Source organism: Phascolarctos cinereus, unplaced genomic scaffold (genome assembly GCF_003287225.1).
Source record: "Phascolarctos cinereus isolate Bilbo 61053 unplaced genomic scaffold, phaCin_HiC Scaffold_726;HRSCAF=1367, whole genome shotgun sequence".
In the NCBI taxonomy this organism is placed as follows: domain Eukaryota; kingdom Metazoa; phylum Chordata; class Mammalia; order Diprotodontia; family Phascolarctidae; genus Phascolarctos; species Phascolarctos cinereus.
The window spans coordinates 274707376-274733934 of record NW_027556098.1 but is presented as its reverse complement, the minus strand read 5'-3'; the positions used below and the strand labels follow the sequence as shown (position 1 = coordinate 274733934).

At 41.4% G+C, this 26559-nt stretch overlaps 1 protein-coding gene across 1 annotated transcript in view; it reads right to left on the bottom strand.

The window, feature by feature from the left end:
* The window catches only part of LOC110202304 (kin of IRRE-like protein 3), a 621665-nt gene that overhangs the window by 36078 nt on the left and 559028 nt on the right, over window positions 1-26559 (bottom strand). Inside the window, exon 3 of the mRNA XM_020978322.2 lies at window positions 22638-22715. Within this exon, the coding sequence (XP_020833981.2) occupies window positions 22638-22715 (78 nt within the window). The remainder of the gene's footprint in view (window positions 1-22637; window positions 22716-26559) is intronic.

The window sequence follows — 26559 nt, the reverse complement described above, 5'->3', positions numbered from 1 at the left end:
AGAAAACTCATCTTCCTGAGTTCAAATCTGGCCTCAGACACTTAACTAGCTGTGTGACCCTGGGCAAGTCACTCAATCCTATTTGCCTCAGTTTCCTTACCTGCAAAATGAGACGGAGAAGGACAGGGCAGACCACTCCAGGATCTTTGCCAAGAAAACCCCAATGGGGTCACAAAGAGTTGGACACGACTGAAAATGACTGAACAACAACAAGAACCTATATTCTAGGAATAGAGGGCATCACTTCTTAGACTGGCAAAGCACCATTCTGACTCGAATTTCTCTTCCCCACCTCTCACAGAACTTACTGTCTTTCTGATCCACCTCTTCCTTAGCACAAGAAGGAAACAAATAAACATTTATTAAACCCTTACTATGTGCCAGGCATTGTACTAAATGCTTTACAAATAATAATAGCATTTCTACTGCGAACAATTCTATTTTTATATTGTATCAGTTCCTACTACGTGCCAGACACTATACTGAGCACTTTTACAAGTAACATTTCTATTGTGAAATATTCTAGTTCTAAATTCTATAAGCTCTTATGTGCTAGGCACTATACTAAGTGCTTACAAATAATAATGACATTTCTATTGTGAACTACTCCATTTCTACACTCTATAAGCTTCTACTATGTGCTGGACATGCTACTACATGATTTACAAAAATCCTGGGAGGTAGGTGCTATTATGACCCACATTTTATTATTGAGAAAACTGAGGCAGGCATCAGTTACGTGACTTGTCCCAGGTCACGTAGTCAGTAAGCGTCTGAGGTTAGAGTTGAACTTCGTACTTCCTGACTCCAAGCACAGAGCTTTACCAGCTGAGCTACCTAGCTGGCATAGGTAACTAAGTGTTGGTTTCAAAGGGTTTCCTCTCCTTTTGGGCAGAAGGCTGAGCACAAGTGAGAATGAATTGAGAAGTCCCGGGATGCTAACAAAGGACTTTGTTAAGTAGGTTCTAGTGTCAATAAAATGCCTGAGGGAGATTAGTCTAATTAACATACACTATATAGGGTATGGATAACGTACCTGTAGAATAGAGTTGTATCCATATGTATCTTAATAGAGAAAAATAATGATGACACTTCTGTTTGCCATGGGGACTTTGGACTTGGAGTATCCCAGGTTCCTTGGGACTGATTTGACATGAATTATCTCATGGATACTGCTCTGTTTAGCCCCATCTCCTGGAGAAAAGCAGACCTGAATCTGACGGGCTTATTTACATAATCCCTAAAATTACATAGCAGAGCAGATAAAATGACTGGCAATTATTGTTTCATTCTTTGTTTACATTGTTTGGAGTGAAAACATTTGTAAATAAGAGAGGCTGCCATGTGTAAATAATGGAACCATCTTGAGAGAAAGCTAGTAGAGTAGGCCACTGGTCAGAGACAGGGGCAGGTATTAATGGCCTCGTTTCAATGCTATGTTTCTTTTCTCTCTTGCTGGGTGGTTTTGGTCTGGAAGTTTGACCTTGAGGCTCACCTGAACAAGTCCCTTCACCACTTTGGCCTTCATGTTCTTCATTTCTAAAATGACAATCACATTGGCACTATCTCACAGGATTATTGTAAAGAAAGTACTTCGTAAACATTAAAAGTTGCTGTAAATGTGAGTCATCTTTTTTTTTGCTTAAACATAATCACTGAGCTATGGGGGCTCATTTTACCTAATGATAACATGAAGATGCCAAGGCAAGGAAAAGGAGCAGTGGAGGCCTATGGGGAAAATGTGAATGAGCACAGTCAACCTTAGAGTTCTGAGACTTCCCCATCACAAAAGAAATAATAGGGAATGGCTTCCCCAAGTATGATGAAGTGGGGCTCCAGAAACAGACATAACTGAGCTGGATGGTACATTGGAAAGATCCCTAGATTTGTAGCCAGGAGCACTGAGTTCAAATCATAGCTCTGCCCCTACTAGTTGTGTGACCTTGGGAAAATCACTTTTCCAATGTAGGTATTATTTTCCTTGTCTATAAAAGGAGTGTTGGAGTAGATTCTTTCTAAAGTTCTTTTAAAATGAAAATTCTATGATTTTCAAGGCAAAGATTCTTATCCTGGGGTCTGTGACCTTCTTTTCAAATATCAATATGTTGAAAACTGTAACATTTAAATACATTTGGTTTCTTTTGTAATCCTACAATTTTATTTTATGCATTTAAAATCATTATTTTGAGAAGAGATCCATAGACTCCACGTGATTGGCCAGTGGGGCTCATGACACACCAAAAGGGTTAAGAAACCTTGTTCCAGGGTGTCTGGGAATAGTAAGCATTTCATAACTGTTGCTGACTTGTCTGCTCCATTCTATCTCCACTGCTTCCCTGTACACCCTCCATCCAGCCTGTGAGGGGAAGGGGCTTTCTAGCATTAAACAGATGTTCTGTTTCTTCCTTCCATGGTGATGCCTGGGGCTGTGCTTAGGTCACCTCTGTGAAAAATTAAATAGGGCAAACAGAGGTGACAGTGAAGGCCAAAGACACAAGCACATTGCCATGTCTGTCTGTTACTTCCACTTCAGATCCTGAGTACTTTGCAAATACCACCTACCCTCCTCCCACAGAATGGCTGTCTCTGCCCTACTCCTCAGCTCTTTGTACATACCAACCTCTCTTTCCCTGTCTGCTTGGAGCCCTTAGTCTTCACAAACCAGAGATTGGCTAAGGCACCCCGATGTTGCAAAGCCTGAGCGAGGGCCGACTGCCACTATGCTGGGCCATTCTACTGTGGTGAATATGCTGGAGCTGACAGAGGAGGGATGAGCTTTTGAGAGACATGCTCCTTCAACCTGTAGGTACTGCTGTGCCATCCAAGACATCTTTCTTACACTCCCCAAGATTCTGCTGGAGACACTATCAGACGCCCTGTTCAGAGAGTAACTCACAGCTTTACTTGAGAGAACAGAGCAGCTTTCTGAGCCTCCTCCCCTAAATGCAGCAATATCTGGTAACACTTGGCGTCTTGGGGAGAGAATTCATGTCTGTAATTAGTTACTGTAAATCATGGTTAGTACTCGGCTCAGGATTTACTGGGCAAATACCATTTAACTGCACAATAACTACAGGTTCTTGCTGCTTACGGGGTTATTTAGGAAGACTGGGAAAATGGGGCAGGAGGGAATCTGAATGGGAAGTATTGTAACCCCTTGAATCAAACTTTATGAGTTTGGCTTTGGCAGGAAGGCTGCTGCTTAGAGCCAACTCTCATGGCTTTGTTTTGTAGAGTTGGCTCAAAGAGCCTCTTTCTCTCTTTTGGAGGAGGAAGAGAGGTCCAAGGTAGGGATTGAAGGTTGGTTGAGTTCAAGTCAAGACCAGGATATCTCTTGGTCAAGGGACCCTTCCAGTCTAGCAGGCTAGAAACAAGGTGGGAGAGGGCAATTGATATAACTGCCATTTGGAAATGGTGCTACATTTGGGGTCCCTGGGTTTTAGTCAGTCCTCCAACATCCACTCAGTATGTGGGACCTTTATTCCTCCATTCACCTATCCAGGAAAGAGAGAGGGTAGCAGCCTGCAGCGGGGAAAACAATTAGCCATTCTTGGCCGATGGCATCAAGATAATTGCAAAGCTCCACTCATCTCTCCTGGGCATGGGGTTGGTTGGAAAGAGGCCGTTTCTGGACACTTGGCAGACACTCATGGCCTAGATCTGCCTGAGCAAAGTCTGTCTTTGTTTGGCCCAGCTCTGTCTAAACTCCTCTAACCTATTTAGGCCTCAGAGAGAGAAAGAGACACAATAATGAAAAACCCAATGTGCAACATTGCCCTACGCAATCCAATAAATTATTCGGTGCCCGGCTGCCAGCTCAGACTAAGCCCAATATTGCCTGCAGTAATTATTTGGATCAAATGCAGTTTATCTGCTTCATATTTGTGTTTCTGTGCTCTGTGGTAACTTATAAATGTCATTGCGGTGTTTATTTGTTATAATGAAACTTAATGGTGTTGGAAGCCAGGAGCAGAGCTTGTGGGACAGCAGGTTTAAAGCAATCTCTTCATCTCTGGAGCAGAAATAGGCAGAGATAACATTGAATTACCCTATAGGGACGAAAGACTCAGAGACACAGGCCAAGGCTGTTTGTTGTGCAGTGGACCAAAGGAGAGCAAGGAGCTCTGGGAACAGCACTAATGGCATCTCCACCCTCCAGAGGCATCTGTTTCAGAAGAAGGGGAAAGAGTTGGTTTAACCAAACTCCAGTCTCCCTTCCTTTGTTCTTGTACCATCTCCCACCTGCGCCACCTGATTGTGGCTCTGAGAGATGTAGGAAATCCAGGCTTTGAAGAGGCAATGAGGGGGCAGCCAGGTGGTGCAGTGGATAGAGCTCTGGCCTCAGAGTCAGGAGGAGCTGAGTTCAAATCTGGCCTCAGACACTTGACATTTACTAGCTGTGTGACTCTGGGCAAGTCACTTAACTCTGACTGTCTCACCAAAAAAGGAAAAAAAAAGAAAAAAAAGAAAAAAGAGGCAATGAGCACCAGTAAATGAGAAAGTGCTGGAGAAGCAGCCATACCTGGCCACTAAGCAGAGGGACGACCTGGAGAAGACTCATTTCATAGTATAAAATTTCATAGTAGTATGGTACAGGGAAAAGACAGCTAGATATGAGGTCTAATGACCTAGGTTCCAATCCTAGTACTTCTTGTTTGACCTTGGGTATGCCTCTCATTCTTTCTGAGACTCAGTGTCCTCATCTGTAAATGAAAGAATTGAGTAGATGACCTCTTAGATCTCTTTAAGCCTTGAATCTATGATTCTATGATCCATGGATAAAGCTGGGGACTCTAAGAGGAGCATGGGAAAAAAGGGAAATGGGGGGGTTAGGAAGGAATATGGAGTAAGGCAGAAGATTAATCACCAAAGTAAACACTCTGTTCAAGTGGTTGTTTGCCTGGTGTTCTACTGGTAGTGGGCAGAACAACAGAGCCACACAGGAGTGGTGGTTCTAGGGTTCTAGGCAGAGGCTGCATTGTTCAGCAGGGAAGACACCTGCATGGCTCAATGGAAGGACTGATTAAGGATGAGATCATCTCACAGTGAAGAGAAAGGTGAGGCATGGAAGGGCTCCATTCTCAATTGCAATGGAGAAGAATGTCTCCTGAAAGAAGTTGTCTCTTCAGAAGGATAGCTTTATGTCTAAGAGGGATTGTTGATTCTGTATAACCACAATTCTCAGACACCTATTTTCAGGATTGTACTTGGAGACGGGAGCCCAAAGGTCACCTTGGTTCTCCTTTGTAGCTCAGAATTTTGCTCCTTTCTTCTAGTCAGTCTTCTCACCTGTTCATATGGAAGAACTAGCCCTGAGGACTTCTGCCATGGCCCATGCCTTATCAGGAGCAGGAAAGGATGGTTGGTTGTAGAGCTTCATCTGACTCTGGCCTTATCTCTCTTGTGCAGGACCCTATTAATCATGGAAAGTCGAATCCCCAGAATCTTTCCCCAGTGGCACTTCATGCTCATGCAACGCTTCTATTTCTGTTGATGGTACCTTAATTCTTCCACTGATTCAGGCTAGAAAAATCACAGTCATGTTTGATTCTTCCCCCTTCTCACTCCCTTCATCCAATCAATTGGTTAATATGTAGCAAACGCTTATTACATTTCTGGCTGTGGGCAGACTACCACGTTATACATCTGGGGAACTACAAAATTTGGCTAAGACTAGTACCTGCTGTTTTGGGCTTTATAATCTAGTAGAAGGAAAATATCTAAACACAGACAACTATAAAGCATCAAAATACGTTAGAAAGGCAAAAGAAAGCCCCATAAGGACTGAGAGGGAAAGTCGTACTGATTTGCACAGGCTCTCCCAGTATGCCATAGGGCTCTGTGTTGGAGTCTTTAATGGCCTTCAAAGCTTAGTTCCAGTACCATCTTTCACATGAGGTCTTTCCTAATCCCTTCAGTTGCTTGTGGTTCCCACCCAAAATTACCTTCTATTTATTTTGCATATATCTTCTATATACTTTTATATTTATGGATCCTTCCCTGTTAGAATTTAAGCTCCCTGAAGGCAAGAACCATTTAGTTTTTGTCTATGTATTTCCAGCCTATAGCATGGTGCTTGGTACATAGTCACTTAATAAATACTTGTTGACAGATCGATTAATTGATTGTGGGAGATGAAGGAAGACTTAACAGAGAAGGTATCATTTGAGTTGACTTTAATTATAATTTGGCTGGAGCATAGAGTTCTTGGAGGGAAATAAGGTGAATAAGGATAGAAAAGTGCTGGAACCAGATTTTGCACTATCTTGGGAGCCAGGCAATAGAGGAGCACTGAAGATTTTTAAGTTATTAACATGACCACATCTATGGCTATTTCCAAGTTGTTGATGTTGCTCTATCTCACCTCTTCCTGTCACACCCACCGCTACCACTCCAGTTCAGGTCTTCATGCTTGGACTATTTATGATAAGTGATTAACTGGTCTACTTTCCCGCAGTTTCTACCCTTTTCAATCAATCCTTCTTATAGCCACCAAATTAACCTTCCTAATACAGAGGTCAATCATCTTACATCACTTTCCTGCTAAGAAATCTTTAATGGTCCTCTAGTACTTACCAAACGAAATATAAACTTTTTTTTTCTGTTTTTGATGAGGCAATCGGGGTTAAGTGACTTGCCCAGGGTCACACAGCTAGTAAGCATCAAGTGTAATTTTTTATTTTAGTATTCAAGATACTCTCCACCTGATCTTTCTAGCTTTATTGTATGCTATTCTCCATTCATCCATGCTCTCCACCAGTAAAATACAGACTTCTCCATCATCCCTAATTTCATCTTGCTCTTTCTGGCCTCAAACTCAGAGTCATCCTTAATGCCTTACTCTTCATTATCACCTGTATCTAATAACTTGTCATGTCTTGCTAATCCTACCTCCTCCTCTTAATAATAATAATAATAATAAATAATGATAGCCAGTATTTACCTAGCATTTTAAAGCTTTGCAGAGCACTTTACAAATATTATCTCATTTTATCCTCACAACAACCCTGGGAGGTAGATGCTATTAATATTCTCATTTTATAGGTGAGGAAATTGAGGAAGACCAGTCAAGCGACTTGCCCAGGGTCAGATCCTTTGCATCTATCCCCTTCTCTCCATTCACAAAACCACCACCCTAGTTTAGTCTCTAATTACCTCTGATATGGACTCTCATAACAGTCTCCTAATTGGTTTCCCTTATAATTTCTTTCCTCTCCAATCCATCTTCCACCCAGAGTCCAAAACAATCTTTCTAAATCACAGGTCCAACCAAATCATTTTCCCACAGAAAAACATCATGTGCTTTGCAACAGAGTGGAGTTACTCTTCTAGAAGAATACAATGCACCCATCATTGTTATTCATTCTTTGTTTTTGAAGAGGACCAATGACACCATGGGTGATGGCTTGTCTTGTACATGAATTGGATTAAGTCATCCAGCTTCACTTTCTCTTCCAGAGTCATCAAAGTCCAGTGGCAAGACAAAAGTGAGGACAACTGATGATGGCCTGGGGTGTAGTGGATGACCTTGGCATCTTTGATGCCTGACCCAGATCTAAGTGCTCCACGGCGCCTGCTTCAATCACCTTCATGGCCCTTGGAATAAATTGCTCTCATCTGCCCATTCCACCAGGAAAAGTCTTCACACATTTGAGATAGACGTCCCCTTAACTCATTGACAGGTTTGAGGCCTGTTATTTACCCTCAACCTGATTTAGCCTCTGTGTATTAGGAATCAGGTATTACCAGAGTGTAGCTGTTGCACATAGTCTAGCTTTTTTATAGCTATGGTGAGAGTTGGGTGAGAGGTGGACTGCACCCATCAGGAAACAGGACTACGGAATCTGAGAAAGTCAGCGGAGGCAGCACCAGTAGCATGACCCTTGGCTTAAGGGAAGAGGGCTAATTATGAATTCAAAAAGAATTAGTCCTGGAAGTTGGGGTTTATCTACAGATAGAAACAGGTCTAGGGAGCCCAGCTGTGTGACCTGCCTAGCAATGAAACTACCCAGTGAGGAGCAGCATGCAAATATGAAAGGTCACAAGGGCCCTGCAGGTGCAGAGGCCTGAGTAGCCCTGGCTGCATGTGCTCCCTTATATGTATATCACTACCAGTACACTTTAAGTTTTCACCATTTCTTCCCACTGAAGTTGCACATGTCATACATATGGATGAAAGTTTTTGCTCATTATATATTTCCTCCACTGACCAATTAGCCCCTTCTCATATGACATACCTCCGGATCTCCATAGAACCAGATTATGGGGTTTACCCAGAATCTTAATCACAATTTCTTGTAGTTAAGGGCTGCTTTAAACTATCCCTAGCACTTTCCTATATATTCTCTCATTCGATCCTCACAATAACCCTCTAAGGTCAATAGGATTGGCATCATTCCCATTCTACAGATGGCATTGTGACTTGGAAAGATTGCTCCAAGTTATATGGTTAGCTAGAAATAGAAGCTAGGTTTCTAGAATCCTAGTAGGGGGCTAACTTTGTTTCCTCTTTATATAGGGCTATTAGACTGAAAGACTGGGGTAACGCAATATATAAAGCATCCTCGGATTTCAGGGAAAATTTGTTAAAGTCTCTTATGTTACCCTTATAGATAAGATGGAGAGATGTAGGCTAGCTGATAATAGTTAGATGGAACAGGTTGAATGACTGCGCCATAAGAGTAGTGATTAATGGATTGATATCAATCTGGAGGGAAGTCCCTAGTACAGTGACCAAGGGATTTGTACTTGACCCTGTTCTGTTTGACATTTTTATCATCGACTTGAATGAAGGCAGAGATGACATGCTCATTAATTTTGCAGATGACAAAAATCTGGGAGGAAGAGTTCACAGACTGGATGACAAAAATCAGAATCCAAGGAGAACTTCATAGGCTGAAATGATGGGCTGAGTCTAATAATGTTAAATTTAATTGGCATAACTGTAAAATCCTATGCTTGGGTTAAGAGGTCAACTTCATAAGAATGGAATTGGGGAGCATTGAGATAGATAGCAGTTTGTGTGAAAAAAAAAACTCGGGTTTTTAGTGGGAATGTGAATCAGCAGGGTGATAGTGACAAAATTTAGGGATAGTGCCCAGAGACTTGAAGAGCCTTAAAATTCATTGCCAGCTGTGTTCTACTCCTTTCCCAAATCACTAAGCTTCCTCATTGCTCCCTTCCCTCTCGAGGCAAGCAAATTACTGACTGCATCTTCTTTAGTCTTCAAAAAGGGAGAGGTGCAATGGTCTAGGACCTCACCAGGATGAAATAGGAGCAGTTTTTTCAAAGCTTTGAGATCCTTTAATGAACAAATATAGGTAAATGCCCTTTAATACTAAGTATAGATGTTGCTATTGCTACTTTTGACTCTGCAATGTGAGATACTACACTACCCTATTTATCTCATATTCTATTTGTAGCTATTGAAACTGTCACCATGTCCCACATTCCATTTTGCTATTATGTGTATTTCAAACCATTATATAAATGGACTTGATTTTGTTCCTTTGAATGCTATTAAACTCTACCCATACCAGTAACAACATAGTTTCCATAGAAACTAATACACTTTAGAAAGGGTGAGTCTAGAGCTACCAAAGGAACTGGGAAGAAAGCAAATAGAAATTGGGAAAATATACACATACACATGAACACAGAACACAATTACCACTTGTTTGTGGTTGGACAGAGCCATATGCCATGACCACAATATAAGGTTGGGGAGGGGGTGGAGAGGTTATTCTTTCAGGATTTTATTAACTCTCTTTAGATAAAAACCTTGCATGATTCATCACAGCCCCAAATTGCTCATTCCAACACAGGGCACTAAAAACTTTATGGCATTGTAGGCCATTACAAGTCTCTCATTTATTCAGAATCCCCTGTGTTTTCTGCCCTCATTGGGTTCTGGAAATAAAGTGATGAACATTCCTCAGTCCAATTCGAAGTTAAGCAAGACAGTGAGGTAGAGAGAAGGACGGTGCTCCACTCAGTGCTACAGGGACGGGAAGGAGGTTAGGTTTCCTGGTCAGCCATTATGAGTGGGCCACATTGATACCTCTAGGTTCTACTTAAATCTCCTGCTCCTATCCTGAAGGTAATTTTCATACAGCTTTACAATTGTTGTCCCAAGGAGGTAGACAAGGATGGTAAAAGGGCCTTGAGATCAAGCCATACAAGAATTCATTGAAGGAACTGCTCATTTTAGAGAAGAGGAGACTTGGAGGTGAGGGGTAGGCATACAAATCCTGATGATTTTTTCTTTCCAATATTTTCCAATCTTCTCCCTTTCCCCCATTCTAACTGGATAGCCTAGGACGTCTTTCATCACATTGAAGCTATTTCAACAGTTTTAAAATTGTTTTCCCTCTTGTCCCTCAAAGGACTAGATTGAGATTTCATTTCTTTCTCTCTCTCTTCTACATGCAAGCCATACACTACTGCCAGATTCATCTTCTGTAAGCTTTCCTTTTTATGTTAGCTATTGCCTCTAACTCCTGTTCAAAAAAGTCTCTGACTCCCTATTGCCTATACTGCAAAGTTCAAACTCATTAGCCTAAGCTCAAGGTATCCAGAACCTGGCAGTCAGTCAACAAACATTTATTAAGCACATATTATGTGCCAGGCACCTTGTTTCATACCACTCCCCTAGAAGATTTCCCACTTCAGTGAAACTGGTCTATTGTTTGTTTTTCAACAGTAATTGCCCTTTTGTTACCAATGATCTTAATCCTACCTTTATTTCAAGACCTGAGTGGAATACCATTTCCTCTCTGAAGCTTTCACCACTTACACTGGCCTGCACTGAAGTCTCCTTCCTACGAACTTTCTTTCTGTTTCACTTGCTGCCCAAGTCACTCATTTGGCATTTACCATTTGCTGCCTATATAGTTAGTACAATGTAAGCACGTAGTAAGTGCTATATAAATGTTAGCTATTATTGCTATTTAATATTTATATGATTTCTTGTTTCCCTAGCTAGATTACAAGCTTCTTGAGGGAAAAGATAATTTTTTATACTTCTTCATCACCTCATTAGTACTTAGCATAGTACTCCAAATACAGATGGTGGCTAGTCATGAACACAGCCAGTCAAGATGACTGGCTCTGGGGCAATAATCAAGCAGGTCAGCCAAAGGAAAGGCAGCCCAGAAGTTCTACTTTTTATCTGATATCTGCAGGTGACCTCAGCATGGGAGAGATCTGGTTCAGTCTTTGGGACTGTTGCCTATCTGAATGTACTAACAACTGAGGAATTTTCTCAGAGATTTGATCCTGGTATATGCAGTGTAAAGGAGTTCTTAGAATCACAAAATCTTAAAGTTAGAAGGGATCTGAAAAACCATCTGATCCAACCAGTACTCAATGCATTAATCTCATCTAACACATCCTTGAGAAGAGCTTCTTTGGTCTCTACATAAAGACCTCTAGTGACTGGGTGCTTACCACCCCTGACCAAGCCTATTCTATTTTGGACACCTTTGTTGTTGAGTTGTTTCAGTCATGTCTGATTCTCTGTGAGCCCATTTGGGGTTTTCCTGGCAGAGACACTGGAGTGGTTTGCCATTTCCTTCTTCAGCTCATTTTACAGATGAAACTGAGGCAAACAGAATTAAGTGACTTGTCCAGGGTCCCACAGATAGTAAGTGTCTGAGGCCAGATTTGAACTTAGGTCCTCCTGACTTGCCATCTGTTGCTCTATCCACTGCGCCACCTAGCTGCCCCTTTGGATACTTTGAATTACTAGGAAGTTTTTGTTTATGCACAGTTGAAATTGGCTTCCATGTAACTTCTACCCACTGGACTTATTTCTGCCTTCCAAGGGCTAAGCACTATCTGTGAATTATGTGAAATCACTTAAGTTCTATGGGCCCATGTTTTCTCAACTCTGATTTCTGAGGGGGCAGACTGGATTATATCTAGGGTCCCTTCCAATGATAAATCTAGTGACCCTAAAATCCTTCTTCCATACAACAGTCCTTCAAATAATCGAATAGTTGTTCAGTACTCCCTAAATCTTCTCTCCCAGGTTAAGCATTTTCACTTCCTTCACTTGACCCTCAAATGTCATGATTTTTAGTCTTGTTATCACCTTGATCATCCTCCTTTTGGAAGACTTCTGGACACAGTACTCCAAATGTAGTCTGACCAGGGTGTGATCAAACCTCCCTTGCCCTGTGTACTCTGTATCTATTAATTAGATCTATTTTTGCTTTTCCTTTGTCTGAGATCAGGATTGCTACCCCTACCTTTTTTTTTTTTCACTTCAGCTGAAGCATAATATATTCTGCTCTAGCCTTTTACCTTTACTCTATGTGTCTCTCTGCTTCAAATGTGTTTCCTGTAAACATGTTGTAGTATTCTGGTTTTTAATCCACTCTGTTACCTGCTTCTGTTTTATGGGCGAGTTCATCCCATTCACATTACTCTGTATCTATTAATGTAACCTAAAATCATTTTAGCTCTTTTGATTGCCACATCAAACTGCTGGCTCACATTGGTATTACAGCCCACTAAAATCCCTAGGTCTTTTTTTTCCCCACAGGGTTGTTGTTTAGTTGTTTTAGTCATTTTGACTCTTTGTGACTTTTTTGGGGGTTTTCTTGGCAAATATACTGGGTTGCCATTTCCTTCTGTAGCTCATTTTACAGATGAGGAAACTGAAGCAAACAGGGTTAAGTGAGTTGCCCAGGGTCACACAGCTAGTACATGTCTGAGCCAGATTTAAACTCCCGTTTTCTTGACTCTAGGCCTGGCACTGAGCCACCCTTGACTGTTTTCGAATCATTCCCAACTTCCCTATCCCATATCCATATAGTTGAGTTTTGAACCTGTGTGCAGGCGTTACACTTATTCCTGTTATATTTCATCTTGTTAGCTTCAGCTCTGATCTGATTATTGATCCTTTAAGTTATTCCTCCATTTTTTGGAGGGTACTAACTCAGTCTGCTCTGAGATAGAAAAAAGAAGCTCCTGGACCAATCAGGAATACCAGCTGCAGGAAAGGGGCTAGAAAGGGAACAAGGAATGAACAATTGGAAAGCTCCATTACACCAAGGAAGGAGAATGGAAATGGTAGGTCTGTCATTCCCGGGTGCTGTGTGAATTAAATAACGATCATAAAGTGCCCTGGAAATTGGAGTCTCACCATAAATAATAAACAGGAGTGTAATACAAATAACCCACTATGCAGCCCCAGAGGAGGAAAACACATCAGCAAGAAAAATGAAATAAGAAAAATGCACCAAAAAGGCCCCAGCTAACAAAATGGCAGTATTAGCCAACATCCCGGGGGCTCAGAAAAGGAGTGAGGAATGGTCTTGAGAAAATGATTGTAGACCCTTGGCCATAAGTCAGGATTGTGGTGGCTGCTACAGTCAGTATGGGACAAACACCACAGAGGAGCCAGGCACATTCCCACTATATCAGGATGCTAGGCCCAGTTTCCTATCTGGCATCATTCCTTTTCCCTGGAAAAGTACAGATGGCTTCTTAGGCCACTGGGCAAAGGCTGCTTTGGCATCCTCTGGGGTAGTACCACCCTGACTACAGCTGACTGTGGAGCTGAATCATGAATCTCTATAGACTCTGTCACTCTTATATTAGCTTCAAAGACCTAGGAAACATGGATCCAGCTTCTAGGGTCACTGAGCATTTAAGTTCCTAGGCTTTCTGATGCCACACAGCCCCACTTTTGATGATCTCAAAGCACTTCAAGACATAAAAGGGGAAAGCAGGAAAGTCTTTTTGGATAGATGAATTTTAGAGTTGGAAGGAAATTTGGAAACCATCTAAACTAACCCTTTTACTAAACCGAGACCCAGAGAGGTGAAGCGAGTTGCTCAAAAGTCACACAGTGAGTTGGTGGCAGACCTGGGACCAGGCAGAGTTCAAGTGGTTTGCCTTCCAGTTCAGCATCCCCCCCATAGCATGTTACTCATGGTTTGACTCCATTGTCTACCACACTCCATAGAGAAGGGCAAGAGAAAAAGGGAGTACCATATCTATTTTAATGGATGGGGAAAGTGACAAAGAGCCAGGTAGGGTCACCTAACTTATGTCACATGACATTTATGGGCTGCTGAGGACTCTCAGGTACTTACATTTCTAGAGCATTTTGTTAACAGTTTTTATAACCAACTGCCTGTCACCATGAAATCATGCCCAGGTTCCCTCCTAACTGGTCCAAAGAGGGTGACAACTTCCTATATTGTAGGCTTATCATAAGTGGCTGTTGAAAGTTTGTTGAATCTGTTTACAGGGACCCAGTAGACACTTGGCCTTGACTTTGGAGACAGTGTAGTTTAGGAGGCTATCCTTAGCTTATGATTGTTTTTTAAGCCTACAAAACTCTCTCAGTGGGGAGAGGGGGTGCATTTAATGGAGAGTCCTTTCTGGACATCCTCCTGAGATTCAGGGCTTGCTCATTTAACTGACACACTAGCCTTTTTAGCCCCCTTCCTCCTACTGAGATGGCGGAGAGAGGCGCTCCAGCCAGTCGGCTCTGTCTCTGAAACATCTTCGTCAGATAAAGAACAAAGCTCTCATATCCGTAGCGGCCTAGGAGATGCCTCTCCTAATCACTTGCAATTGTTTCTTCCCTGGAAGATGAAAGTGACAAGGCTGGAGGGCATATCTGCTTTCCCACCACAGTGCTGAAAGGAAGAGAGCACTGAGCTGAATCCTCCCTGCTACTTGAGAAATGGAGAGACAGTGTTGGCATTTCACCCCTCTCTGCCTTGCAGAAAGTGGGGAAGGGCACCCCCTGTAACCTGGAATCTCTGACAGCCTTAAGAGAGGTTGGATTGCTCACTCTCTTTCCATTTCCTGGCTATCCAGTCAACAGAGCTGAGAACAGGATACCTTAGGTGCCCAGGCCCCCTCCTCATAGCCTGCCCTGCCTGGGCAGGGCCGTGATCCAGCCCTATCTTGATTTCTGTCCTCCATCAAGACTTACTTATTCAGTATCGTACACCTTCAGAATTTTGTTCTTTATCCTATTCAAGGTGACAGACAGATTAACTAATATATGAGGGAAAGTATTATGAAGAGTGCTTGTAATTGAGGTACAAAGTCCTGGATTTGAGTCCTACTCCCAATATTAATTGTGTGAACATGAAAACATCACTTTGCTTTTCTGAGACTCAGTTTATTTAGTTATAAAATGGGATGATGATAAAATTCACAGGATTGTTACAAGGAAAACACTTTATAGAACTTAAAGTATGGTATAAATTTGAGGTATTATTTTAATGTTCATGTACCCTTTCCTTTTCTTCCCTTCCAAGTAAGGTACGTGTTTGAAGAGGCCTTCTGGAGACAATGAGAAACCAAAGGAATGAAGATTGTATGCTTTTCGTATTCATAGTGTCTAGCTCAGTGTCTTGCACTTAGTTTTGTTGTTCAGTTGTTTTTTCTGTTGTATCTGATTCTTTGTGTCCCCATTTAGGGTTTTCTTGACAAAGATACTGGAGTGTTTTCCATTTCCTTCTCAATCTCACTTTACAGATGAGGAAACTGAGGCAAACAGGGTAAAGTGACTTGTCCAAGGTCACACAGCTAGTAAGTGTCTAAGGCCAGATTTTAACTTTAGAAAGATGAGTCTTCCTGACTCCAGGCCTCGTACTCTCTCCACTGTGCCACATAGCTGCCCTTATACATGATAGGTATTTAATTTATTGAAATATAATGAACTGAGTCTCTCTAGTGGTGGGAATTTAAAGCATCATAGAGAACCAGAGAGGAAAACTGTTGGGGTGGGGGTGTGGGAGAGGAAATCATTCAAATAATATCTCACAGGGAGCTGTCTTTTAGGTTTGTGAGTAAAAACAGCCTATATTAAAATTGTATTGTAAAGTTTACTGAGCACCTTACATATTTTAATACTTACATACATGCAATTACACTGTCTAACCTTGGAATTCCTCAGTCTCCTTAAATCTCATGACCTAGTCCTTCACTCACCTCAGATTAGATAGGGATGGTCACACACTAGATCTTATCTCATAAGTGTTCCACTTCCCTAATGAGAAACCCTGGCATTGCCCTATCTGTCCATAGCCTCCTATCATTCCACTGCTCCTTATATCTCACAGGTCCTAAACCTTCACTCTTATCAATCTCTCCAACCTCTACACTACACAGTTACTTTCAGGCCATTACACCCACCCTAATTTCACTTTCTACCCTCCCCAGTCCACAAAGTATATAATCCTTTCAACCCTACCCTATCCTCTTCTCTCTAATCCCTTACTCCTACATTCTATAGCCACTCACCTCTCACCAAACCTGAGTCCCAGATTATTCCCATTATCTATCTCCCTTGCTTCTATCCATAAACTACTGAATATTGCTGGAGGAAGTCTCACAACTCTACTAACGGGGTAAATTATGAAGTCAAATTATCCTACCTCAACTGGGTCCTCCTGCAGCATGGTAGTGCCTTTATTCCTCCCTAATTTATCCCTTATTTCCCCACAGAAGCCATTCTAAACCTTCTCTTCCTGAGCTTCCCATAACATCTCTTCCCTCCTCTCTCAGCTGAGAATCTTACTTCTTACTTTACTGAGAAAATAGAGGTTATTTGATGTGACTTCCCTCTTCCTCTGTTCTCATCTTAAAACTCTTTAACAACATTTTTCACTCTCTTCTCTTTTCCTCTAGTCTCTGATAAAGAGATTGTCCTCCTTTCCAAGGCCAACCCCTTTGTGTATACGCTTGATATCCTCCCATTTTCTCCAGAGATTGTACCTTTAATCACCCCCTCTTCCTAATCATCATCCTCTCTTTATCTTTTAAAAATTTCTTTGCTTTCTTCAAATATGCTTGTTTACGCCATCCTTATAAAAACCTTTGCTAGATACTACCATCCTCTCAAGCTATTGTCCTATATTCTTTCCCTCTTTTATTATCCAAAAGCCTTGAAAACACTCTCTATACCTTAGCTATTCTGATCAAGTCAGTGATTCAAGACAATTCCAAAGGACTCATGATGAAAAATGCTATCCACTACAAGAGAGAGATGGGATGAACTCTAAATGCAAATATTAATATACTTTCTAAACTTTCTATTTCTTGTTTTTTCTTGTTTATTTTTTGCAACATAGCTAATATAGAAATATGTTTTACACAACTTCCTATGTATACTTGATATCATAATACTTGCCTTCTCAAGGGGAAGGGACAAAAGAGGAAGAGAGAAAATCTGAAACTCAAAGTTTTAAAAAACGAATGTTAAAATTTTTTTACATGTAACTTAGAAACATTTAATTAAATAAATACAATGTATCTTAAAAAGGAAAAAAACCCTTTTCATACTACTCACTGCCTTCATTTCTTCTCCTCTCGTTAATTTCTCAATCCTTTGCAATCTGGCTTCCTAGTTCCTCAAATGAAACTGCTCTCTTCAAAGTTACGGGCACTAGGTGGCGCCACAGTGCACAGAGGGCCCGGCCTGGGGTCAGGAAAACCCATCTTCCTGAGTTCAAATATGGCTTCAGATATTTACTAGCTCTGTGATCCTGGGTAAATCACTTAACCCTTTTACTTCAGTTTCCTCATCTGTTAAAATAAGCTGGAGCAGGAAATGGAAAACCCGCTCCAGTATCTTTGCCAAGAAAACCCCAAAATGGGTTTATGAAGAGTTGGACACAACTTTAATTACTAAGTATCTTTTCTCAGTTATCATCCTTCACAACCTATTGGCTTCATTTGATGCTATTTACCACCTTCTCTTCTTGTATGTTCTCTACTTTCCTCTCTCTCTCTCTCTCTCTCTCAGTCTCTCTCTCTCTCTCTCTGTGTTATGACTACTCTTGGTTCTTATCTTATCTCATGCATCTAAGCACTTCTATGCAGATGAAAAACAAGTATCCATATTTTATCCATATTAAGTCTGTCAAGATTCAGTCTCCTCCCTGAGCTTCAGCTCCATTAGCAACAATTGCCTATTAAACATTCCAAACTGGATTTCCTGGAGACATCTCCAATTCAACATATCTAAAACTGAACTCATTATCTTTGCACCTAATTCCTCTTATCGTCTAAACTTCTGACTCTTCTATTGAAGATACTGTCATCCTTCCAATATTCCAGAAAATACAAGTAAATTTTTATCATCCCTGACTCCCAGCATGGCGTGCCCAGATTAAAGAAGGTCCTATGCTCTATGAGTGAAGCTGAATTTCAGTAGCTCAAAAGAAACATGAGTTTCCCAAATTTAGAGATACCTCCACTCCAAATGTTCATATGGACTGTTTGTGCCTGATTTGTGGTGGAGCCTTCTGAGCTAATATTGGTCTGAACAGCCACAGTCAGACACATTGTACCTTGATTCCAATATAGTAATGTCATTTCTGTCCTCTTCAAGAACGAAGGCCAACAACCAACCGACCAACCAAGTGTCCCTGACCCGCCATGTACAATTAGTTACCAAATCTTGTTATTTCTGTTTCCACAATACCTTTCATATCTGGCCTCTTTTCTCCCCTCTCAGGGGCCTGGGATATTGGAAGGATGATGGTGGTGCCTTCAACAGAAACAGTGAAGTTTTGAAGAGGAGTGGGCAGAGAAGCAGGGTTCACCTGCTGTCTGGGCCAGGAAGGGAGAATCTTTGGGCATAAGGAAAACCTCCCTCTTCGACCCTCACCATGGATCACTGCCTTTACTACTAGCTCTTTCCATTTACTGAACCATCTGTGTCGTATCTCCTCAGGTATGGATTTGGCACTCTGGTTTGCAATATTAACATTGGTATGGGAGGAAGCCTGGAAACTGGAAGTGGGGTAAGGTCTGTGGAATTAGTTAACACACAAGGAATCCCCTTCTAATAGGTCCTATTTAAGGTAGTATGATTTAAAGGCCCTGAAGGTACCTTGGACAAACCTAACCGCATTACTTTCTTCTATATTCCTATTTAGCCTTAGCTTCCTCCTCTCTTACTTTTACTTTGTCTCCTGCTCAGTCTTTCCTGTCTTCACTTCTCCAATTCTTCTCTGCTCATATTTCTGTTCTAAGCCTGGTTTACTTTGGATAAATTGGAGTTAAAAACCAAGAAATGAAAACACATATATACATACATAGAGAGACACACTGAGTGTCAACCCACCTTCAACCTCTATTCTTATAAAGGCTGCAGATTCAATGAAGAAGCTATTAAATACTCCCCAGTAGAGTAAACCTTGCATTGACTATCACATGCCTCTTTAAACGATCTTTGGATAGCATTTTCTTTTTATTGTTTTGTGTAGTTTAACAGCTCCAATTGCGATTACTGTAGCTTATGATAAACCCTGGATCTATAAAGCTCCCATTCATTCATTATTTCCCTCTTGCTCCTTCTTAAATTATTATTGTTATTTTTTGGTGTGGAAGGGGGAGGGGAGAGGAGATAAAAAGATATCAAATTAACAGGGAAACAAATGAAACCAAAGACAGGTTTTCCCCTGTGACAGAGCCCCCATTAGATACCGTTAAGCCAAACAAACAAGCTTTAGTGTAGCTCAAGTGGGTCTTTTATATTTATTCTAAATTGCAAACAAAATTATCACCACCTTATCTTCAATGGAAGAAGCAGCTAATTGTTCTTATATCTCACTAATTTCAGTGTTGGGAGAAAAATAATTATTTTTATTATTTTCTAATTGTTCAGTTATACCAAGGTATTGTATTGTATCATATAAATGGAGCAAATGCTTTTTGTTCCTTTTTGATATATGTCATGGCTATGATGCCACTCAATTATTAATATGCAGGAGTCATAATTATTCTAGGTACTAGTACAAGATAATTACAAACTATAAAAACAACTTCCCTTTGCCTGCAGACGCCTTTTCTTATCTGTAGACATAGTAGGGTATCTAGGTGGCACAGTAGATAGAGCTTAGAATCAGGAAGACTCATCTTCATGATTTCAAATCCAGCCTCAGATACTTATTAGCTGTATGACTCCAGGCAAGTCACTTAACCCTATTTGCCTTAGTACCTTATCTGTAAAATGAGCTAGAGAAGGAAATGGCAAACTACTCCAGTATCTTTGCCAAGAAAACCCCAAATAGGGTCCCAAAGAGTTGGACACAACTGAAAACAACTGAACAACCAGAAGACATAGAAAAGTCTGGAATTAGGAGTTTCAGAAAAAAGGGGAAAATGTTTGAAAATTGGACTTGAGAAAATGATAGGGTGACAGGGCTATTTAAAGATGGAATAGGGTAGGGAGGTACTGAGGATTCTATCTCATCACTGACTTTCTCCCTATCTGGGAGCCATGTCTCCTGAGTCTCTCAGGATGCCTATCTCCTGCTTAAAATCTGTTCTCATCCAGTCCTTTAGTTGTTAACTGAAACCTCAACATCATTCTACAAGGGTCCTCTGTGTTCTGCGCAGTTTTCCTCTGTGTGTGTGTATGTGTGGTAGCTGTGAGATCCCTTGAAACTTTGATATTTATGATTCTGTATGACATATGCATGCAAAGAGATCTGTGAACTTTTGCTATTATGGATATCCCAAATGTCTTACTCCCTCATCTTAACTTACTCTATGCTAATGTAGAGTTGGTTATACATAAAGGGTGGTTATACACAAAGGGTTACACATAAATAAAACCATCTACTTTCTATATATGTTAGAAGTGTGCTATTCTGACCTACTTGACTAGGGTGAGACCCTAGACATGAGGTAGTCAGGAGTCCTCCAGTATTGTTCCTAGAGGATGTAGCAATGGGATGAAGTAACTGTGGAAAGAGCACTGATTTGACATTGAAAGACCTGTGTCCCAATCCTGCCTATATTTCTAATCGACTTCTGTGGTCTCATTTTCCTTGTCTTTAAAATTGTAGGATTGTATTAGACTATCTTTTGGCCCCTTATAGCTCTAAATCCCAATGTCCTATATAGCACACACAGAGGGAGCAGAAAAAAAGTGGGAGATGATTCACTTTCTCATCAGGTTTATAGTCTGATTTCTCTGGGGCCTGGATGCATGGATTAGTGCCCATCTAGTATGAGATTAGAGCTCAGTGGCAGAGAGTTCAAATCCCAGTGCTGCTCATGACATCTAGGTCTCTTCACTTGTCTGCGTTTAGCTGCACCTGTTCCACAGTGTGTGAAAAGTATGATAGGCACTTTCAACACCATGGACAGCACCACCAGTTCATAGACCAGAGGAGACCCTTTAAGGAATTATGGAGATGGAACTACTCAAAGTCTGGGGCCACAGAGATAGTATGGTTGTGCTATCCTCTCCTTCCTTTTTCCTTTTCCTGTAACTGGGTCAGAAGGAGCCTTTGGAGTCCCCCCATTCCTTCCTCACAAGGGATTCTTGGTTAGTGGGGGGAGGGCTTGCTCAGAAAAAACAAAGCTAGTGGTAAGAGAAGACTTCATTTGTCTGATTTTAATGAATAAATGACATCCCCAGTTATTGTTTATCCTTTTTTGAATCCTAACAAACAGTCTGTGACATCTGATAGAGTAGGTTATTAGCAGTGTGGAGACAGATGGCAGAAGACTAAAGTGAATGCTTCTTTATTGCAGTGTGGCCATAAGTAAGAGCACTCCTTCTGTCTCTCCAAGCCACCCACACCTCATCTCACAGGCCTCCCAGAAATCACTTTCCCAGCTCTCCTGTGATTCAGACCATCTGTGGAGAGAGCCCAGAACAAGGCAAAGGTGAAATGGCTGGTGGGCTTAAATTAGAAGCAGTGTGAGGGTGATACTAGGTGATGTCCAAGGTCATCCCCCAGCTCTAAAAAACCTTTTATGGTTTAAACATTTGGGGTTATTGGAGAACTGAGAAAATGGCATGAAGTTTAGTTGTAAAGTTCTCAAGGGCAAGGACAATGTGCCTTCTTCCTCTTTTTTTCCTTCTAAAGTGCCCCACACTGTGCTGTTCACTCCACAGTTACTCATCAAATGTGAATGAATGAAGAAGAAAGGCAGGATGGATATAGAATTGGATAGGAATAGGCAGTGGAAAAAAAGATAGTGAACTGAAAATGGCCTGAGTTCAAAGCAGATACTGAATGGAACTAAAGGAGGAAGGACAGAGAAATAATGGTAAAGAAAATGAGTACAAGAAAAGACTAACTTCAGAAATATTAGGAAGTATGACTGAAAAAAAAAACACAAAACAATAGCTCACATTTCCATAAGGCTTTAAGGTTTATGAAAAATTTTCCTTATAACAAGGCTATTGAGGTAGGTAGTATTACATCTTCATTTTTACAGATGAGGAAACTGAGGTTCAGAGGGGAAAGTAGCTTGCCTGGGTCATATGTGATAAATAATAGAGTTAGGATTTGAACCTGGTCCTCTTATTCCAAATACAGTGTTCTTCTCAAACCATCATGGTGAACAAACAGTCCATTATTTTCTCTCTAGGAGTCCCTAGGTTCCCTCTGTTTCTTTTATAAGCATTATTATTAAGAGTAATAATAATAATCATTCATACTCATATAGTGCTTTAAGGTTTCAAAGCAATTTCCTTATGACAACCCTGAGACAGACTAAGTATTTTTCAGATGAAATGAAGGCTCAGAAAGGTTACATAATTTGCCCATGGTCAGTCATCTGTTATTTCTGGAACATAATCCTTTCCCTCCCAATGACTCCCTCAGGGGGACAGTTAGGCCTTCACTGACCTTCATTCATCCTCCGGAACTTTTCCTTGGACATGTACCCCAGCACCAGACAGCATCCTCTCTTCTGGAGCCCAAGTTCTGGAAGGAAGCACATGGTTGGATGAGTCAAGAATGAGTAATGAAAAAACCATATCTTTGGGCACTGAGCTATATATGTGAGGGGCAGAGGGCCATCTCAAGGCAGTTGGGGTAGGACTCCTTTTCCTGGATACTCCAGGGAGAAGTCTTCAGGGGAAATATGTCCTTTTTTTTTTTTTTGTAGCACATACCTACTCCTATATTCTCTGAGTCCTTTATCACCTTTCCTTTAAAGTTATGGCCCAGAATGCAGCCGAGTATTAACAAAGCAGAGTCCAGATTCCAATCAACAGCTGTTCACATAGTGGGTTATCTCTACCAGATTCAGAAGGGGAACTCAGTAGTGTCAAATCAGAGGTTAGCAGATTTTTTTAGGGTGCAGAGAGAAACAGGAGGATGAGCAGAAGTTTGATACCATCATGCAGAAAAGGACACGGATTAGAGACACAAAGGCATGAAGGCCAAAGGACTTAACACTTGGTGTGTGTGGGGAAAGCTTTAAGATCTGGGGAAAATTCTAGACATCTTCACATTGTTCACAGCACACATAATCAGTCATTGTCACCAACATGTGTCAAAGTACTGAGGATACAAAATTGTATTAAGACAGATTTCCTGCCCTTGAGTGGCTCACAATCTAGTTAGGGAGATTGGACAGAGATTTTAAAAAGTCGAACAGCACAAAGTGGCTAGTGTTGTGTCAATTTGATGTACGCTGTTATGTAAACTAGCACATATTTTTAAAGTAAATAATAATAACAAATGTTTACGTTGTCAGGTAGGTGGCTCAGTGGATAGAGTGCCAGAGTCAGGAAGACTCATCTTCCCAAGGTCAAATCTGGCTTCAGACATTTACTACTTGTGTGACCCTGGGCAAGTCATTTAACTCTGCCTCAGTTTCCTCATCTATAAAATGAGCTGGAGAAGGAAATGGCAAACTGCCCCAGTATTTTTGCCAAGAAAACTCCAAATGGGGTCATGAAACATGACTGAAACAACTGAACAACAATATTTATGTAATCCTTTCAGGTTTGCAAAGCATTTTACAAAGATTATTTGGTTCCTACAACAACCTTGTGAAGTACTTTAGGTGCTATTATTATCTCTATTTTACAGATGAAGCTGAGAGAGTTGTATTTAGGGTACACAGCTATGCCTGAGGCAGAATTTGAACTCAGGTCTTCTTGACTCTGAGTCTATTTTTTAATCCACTATGCCACATGGCTGCCTCTTGAAAAAAACCTTTTTATGGTGGCACCACCAACCTTGGCCTGGAGCCAAGGATAAGAGGTGACACTGCTTTAACCACTAGAAATCACCTCCTGTCCTTAGGTCAAAAAGTCATAGATGACAGAAGCTAGGTGACTGGCCCAAATAATCAGGTCATAGAACAACAAGAGGATTGCACCTTCTCATACTTCTATGGCATGTCACAGCATACTTTAGAGGATAATAACAATAACTCTGTGAGGTCCACAGTTCAAGTGGTATTATTTCCCTGAGACTTGAACCTAGGTCTCCTGATTCCCAAGTCCAGTGCTTTTTCCAATCAGAAGCCTTCTAATGGCCTCACCTCATCACCTTTTTCCAGCTTTCTCCCAGGCTTCTCTCCTAAACCTCTCTGGGGATCAAGCTGCTCTCTAGACAGGACTCTTTGAGAAGAAGAAAAAAAGTGCACTGAGTGCTGAGCCATGGTTGCTTCCCCCTCCAGACCGGATCTTGATTTGGGCTGTGTTTCAGCTCTTAAACCATGGTCAGGGCGGGCACCTGCTGGGACCTCCTCCCCACCGGGCCCTCACTGCACCGGTAGCAGGATGAAAGGGAGAGCAGGGCCCGTGACAGACAGCTAAATCAAACTTGGGGGCTCTTGCCCCAGAGAAAGGAAATTCAGGGCTTGCAGTGGCAGGATACCATGGCCCGGGGAGGTCACTAGCTTTGATCTCTTGATTCTTTAAAGGGGCTTATTGACTATCAGTAAAGAGCAGAGAAGCAGATCTAAGTGTGGCTTTTCTAAAGGCACTCACGTCTTTCTTTCTTTCTTTTTTTTTTTTTTTCCCAGCACGTTGACGCATCTGAAGGCACAGCCAACACGCTCTCACTTCAAACAAACCTCCATCTCAGGCACCCAAATTGACGATGTTAAGTTCTCTCATCCAAGGCCTTGGCCCTTTCTTTAGGGGATCCTGTACTGTATAGGGCTGCCTGGATCAAAGCCCCTTTGATGTTTACTTACTATATTTGTGGATTCTTTCTAACATCATCTTCAAGAGGCAAGAATCCAGACTGCCTAGAAGGGGCAAGCGGAAGTATAAGCAACACACAGAGTTTTAGTGGAACAATAGCCTCTCAACAGAGACTGCAATGAAAGCCTGAACACACTGACAATGAGCCTAGTTAACTATCCCATTATGATCGCATATGTATTGTTTGTCATTAGAATGATACAATTGCTGACAATGTCTATTATATTTTTCATTGGCTTTTTATGATCATCTTAAAGCACATCCTAACGTCTTCTAATTAAAGAGAGAGAGAAAGAGCTCACCAGAGTGGAGCAAGGGAGGAAGAAAGTAAATGAAAGAAGGGCACGAGACCCTGCAATGCTTTTGAGACTCAATCTCAGTTTATCCTCTGGAGTTGTAGCAAACAGCTTTGAGGAAAAGGAGGGAGACACCAATTCCCCAGGGAATTTTGAGGGGGCATAAGTGGAGTTAGAGCTTTGGGTGATCTAAGGGCTCATTCCTAATAGCTATGGAAATGTGCAACAGGTCTAACTGACTCTATGCTGAAATCCTATCATGAGATTCTAATGACTCATAATTTTGTCTTTGTATTCCCCCACCTGTCCCCCCCCTTGTGTCCAACACAAAGTTACTTCTTGTTGATTGGCTGGCTGACATAGTGTTTTATAGTTGACAAGGCTTACTTTCTTTGTATGAATGAGAAACCTGAGGTTCAGAGAGAAGTGATTTACCCATGGTTACACAGGTAATAAGCATCTGAGTTGGGATTCAAACCCAGGTCCTTGGGTTTGAAATCCAGGGCCATGTCCACTCTATTACACTTGTTGCTTATAAACATGCCAATTTACTGGGTCAGGTTAATTAAATTTTCCAACCATTGGGTGGGGAGTATAGTGCTGGGTATCTATTGGAGGTGTGGCAAAGATGACCAAAGACCTGGTCCCTGCCCTAATAGAGCTGGTTATGTAGTGGTTTGACTTGGGTTCTGGTATCCAATTTTCTTTGGTTTGCATGTCAAGGGCTGAACACACTACGAAAGATGTTACCAAATTGTAACCAGGAGACTCACTGACGACATCTGATTTTTGCAAATTAGCAAGAAAAGGAATTTAAAAAACCTGATTAATAAAAGAAATTGGGAATGCGGCAATTTCTCAATCTATGTGGCTCATTGAATTTGACATGTGTGAGTTAGTCTTAATTATTTAGGCAGCTACATTACCAGGCTGTGGAAAGCTGCTAAATGAGAGGGCTTTCTTCTGGAGTCTATGCTGAGATGTTATTTTGGGTCTGTGAGATCCTTGGGAGAATGAGAAGGCTGGAGGATTGGTGAAGTAAAGATGAACCAGCTTCCATTGTCATGTCTCTACATATAGAGCTGAATTGGGCCCTCCAAACCACGCATTAAAGAATTCTGTCTGTGTGAAAGAGAAAAGGTCAGAAAAATCGCCAAGAAAGTGAGGATGCCAGCAAAGACAGTGACCAAGAGGATTCACAAAATATTTGAACCTGCTTTAGGAGAGAACTTTAGAGAACATTTAGTTTAGCCTGATCATTATGCTGAGGAGGAAACTGGGATCCAGAGTGACTTGCCCACAGTC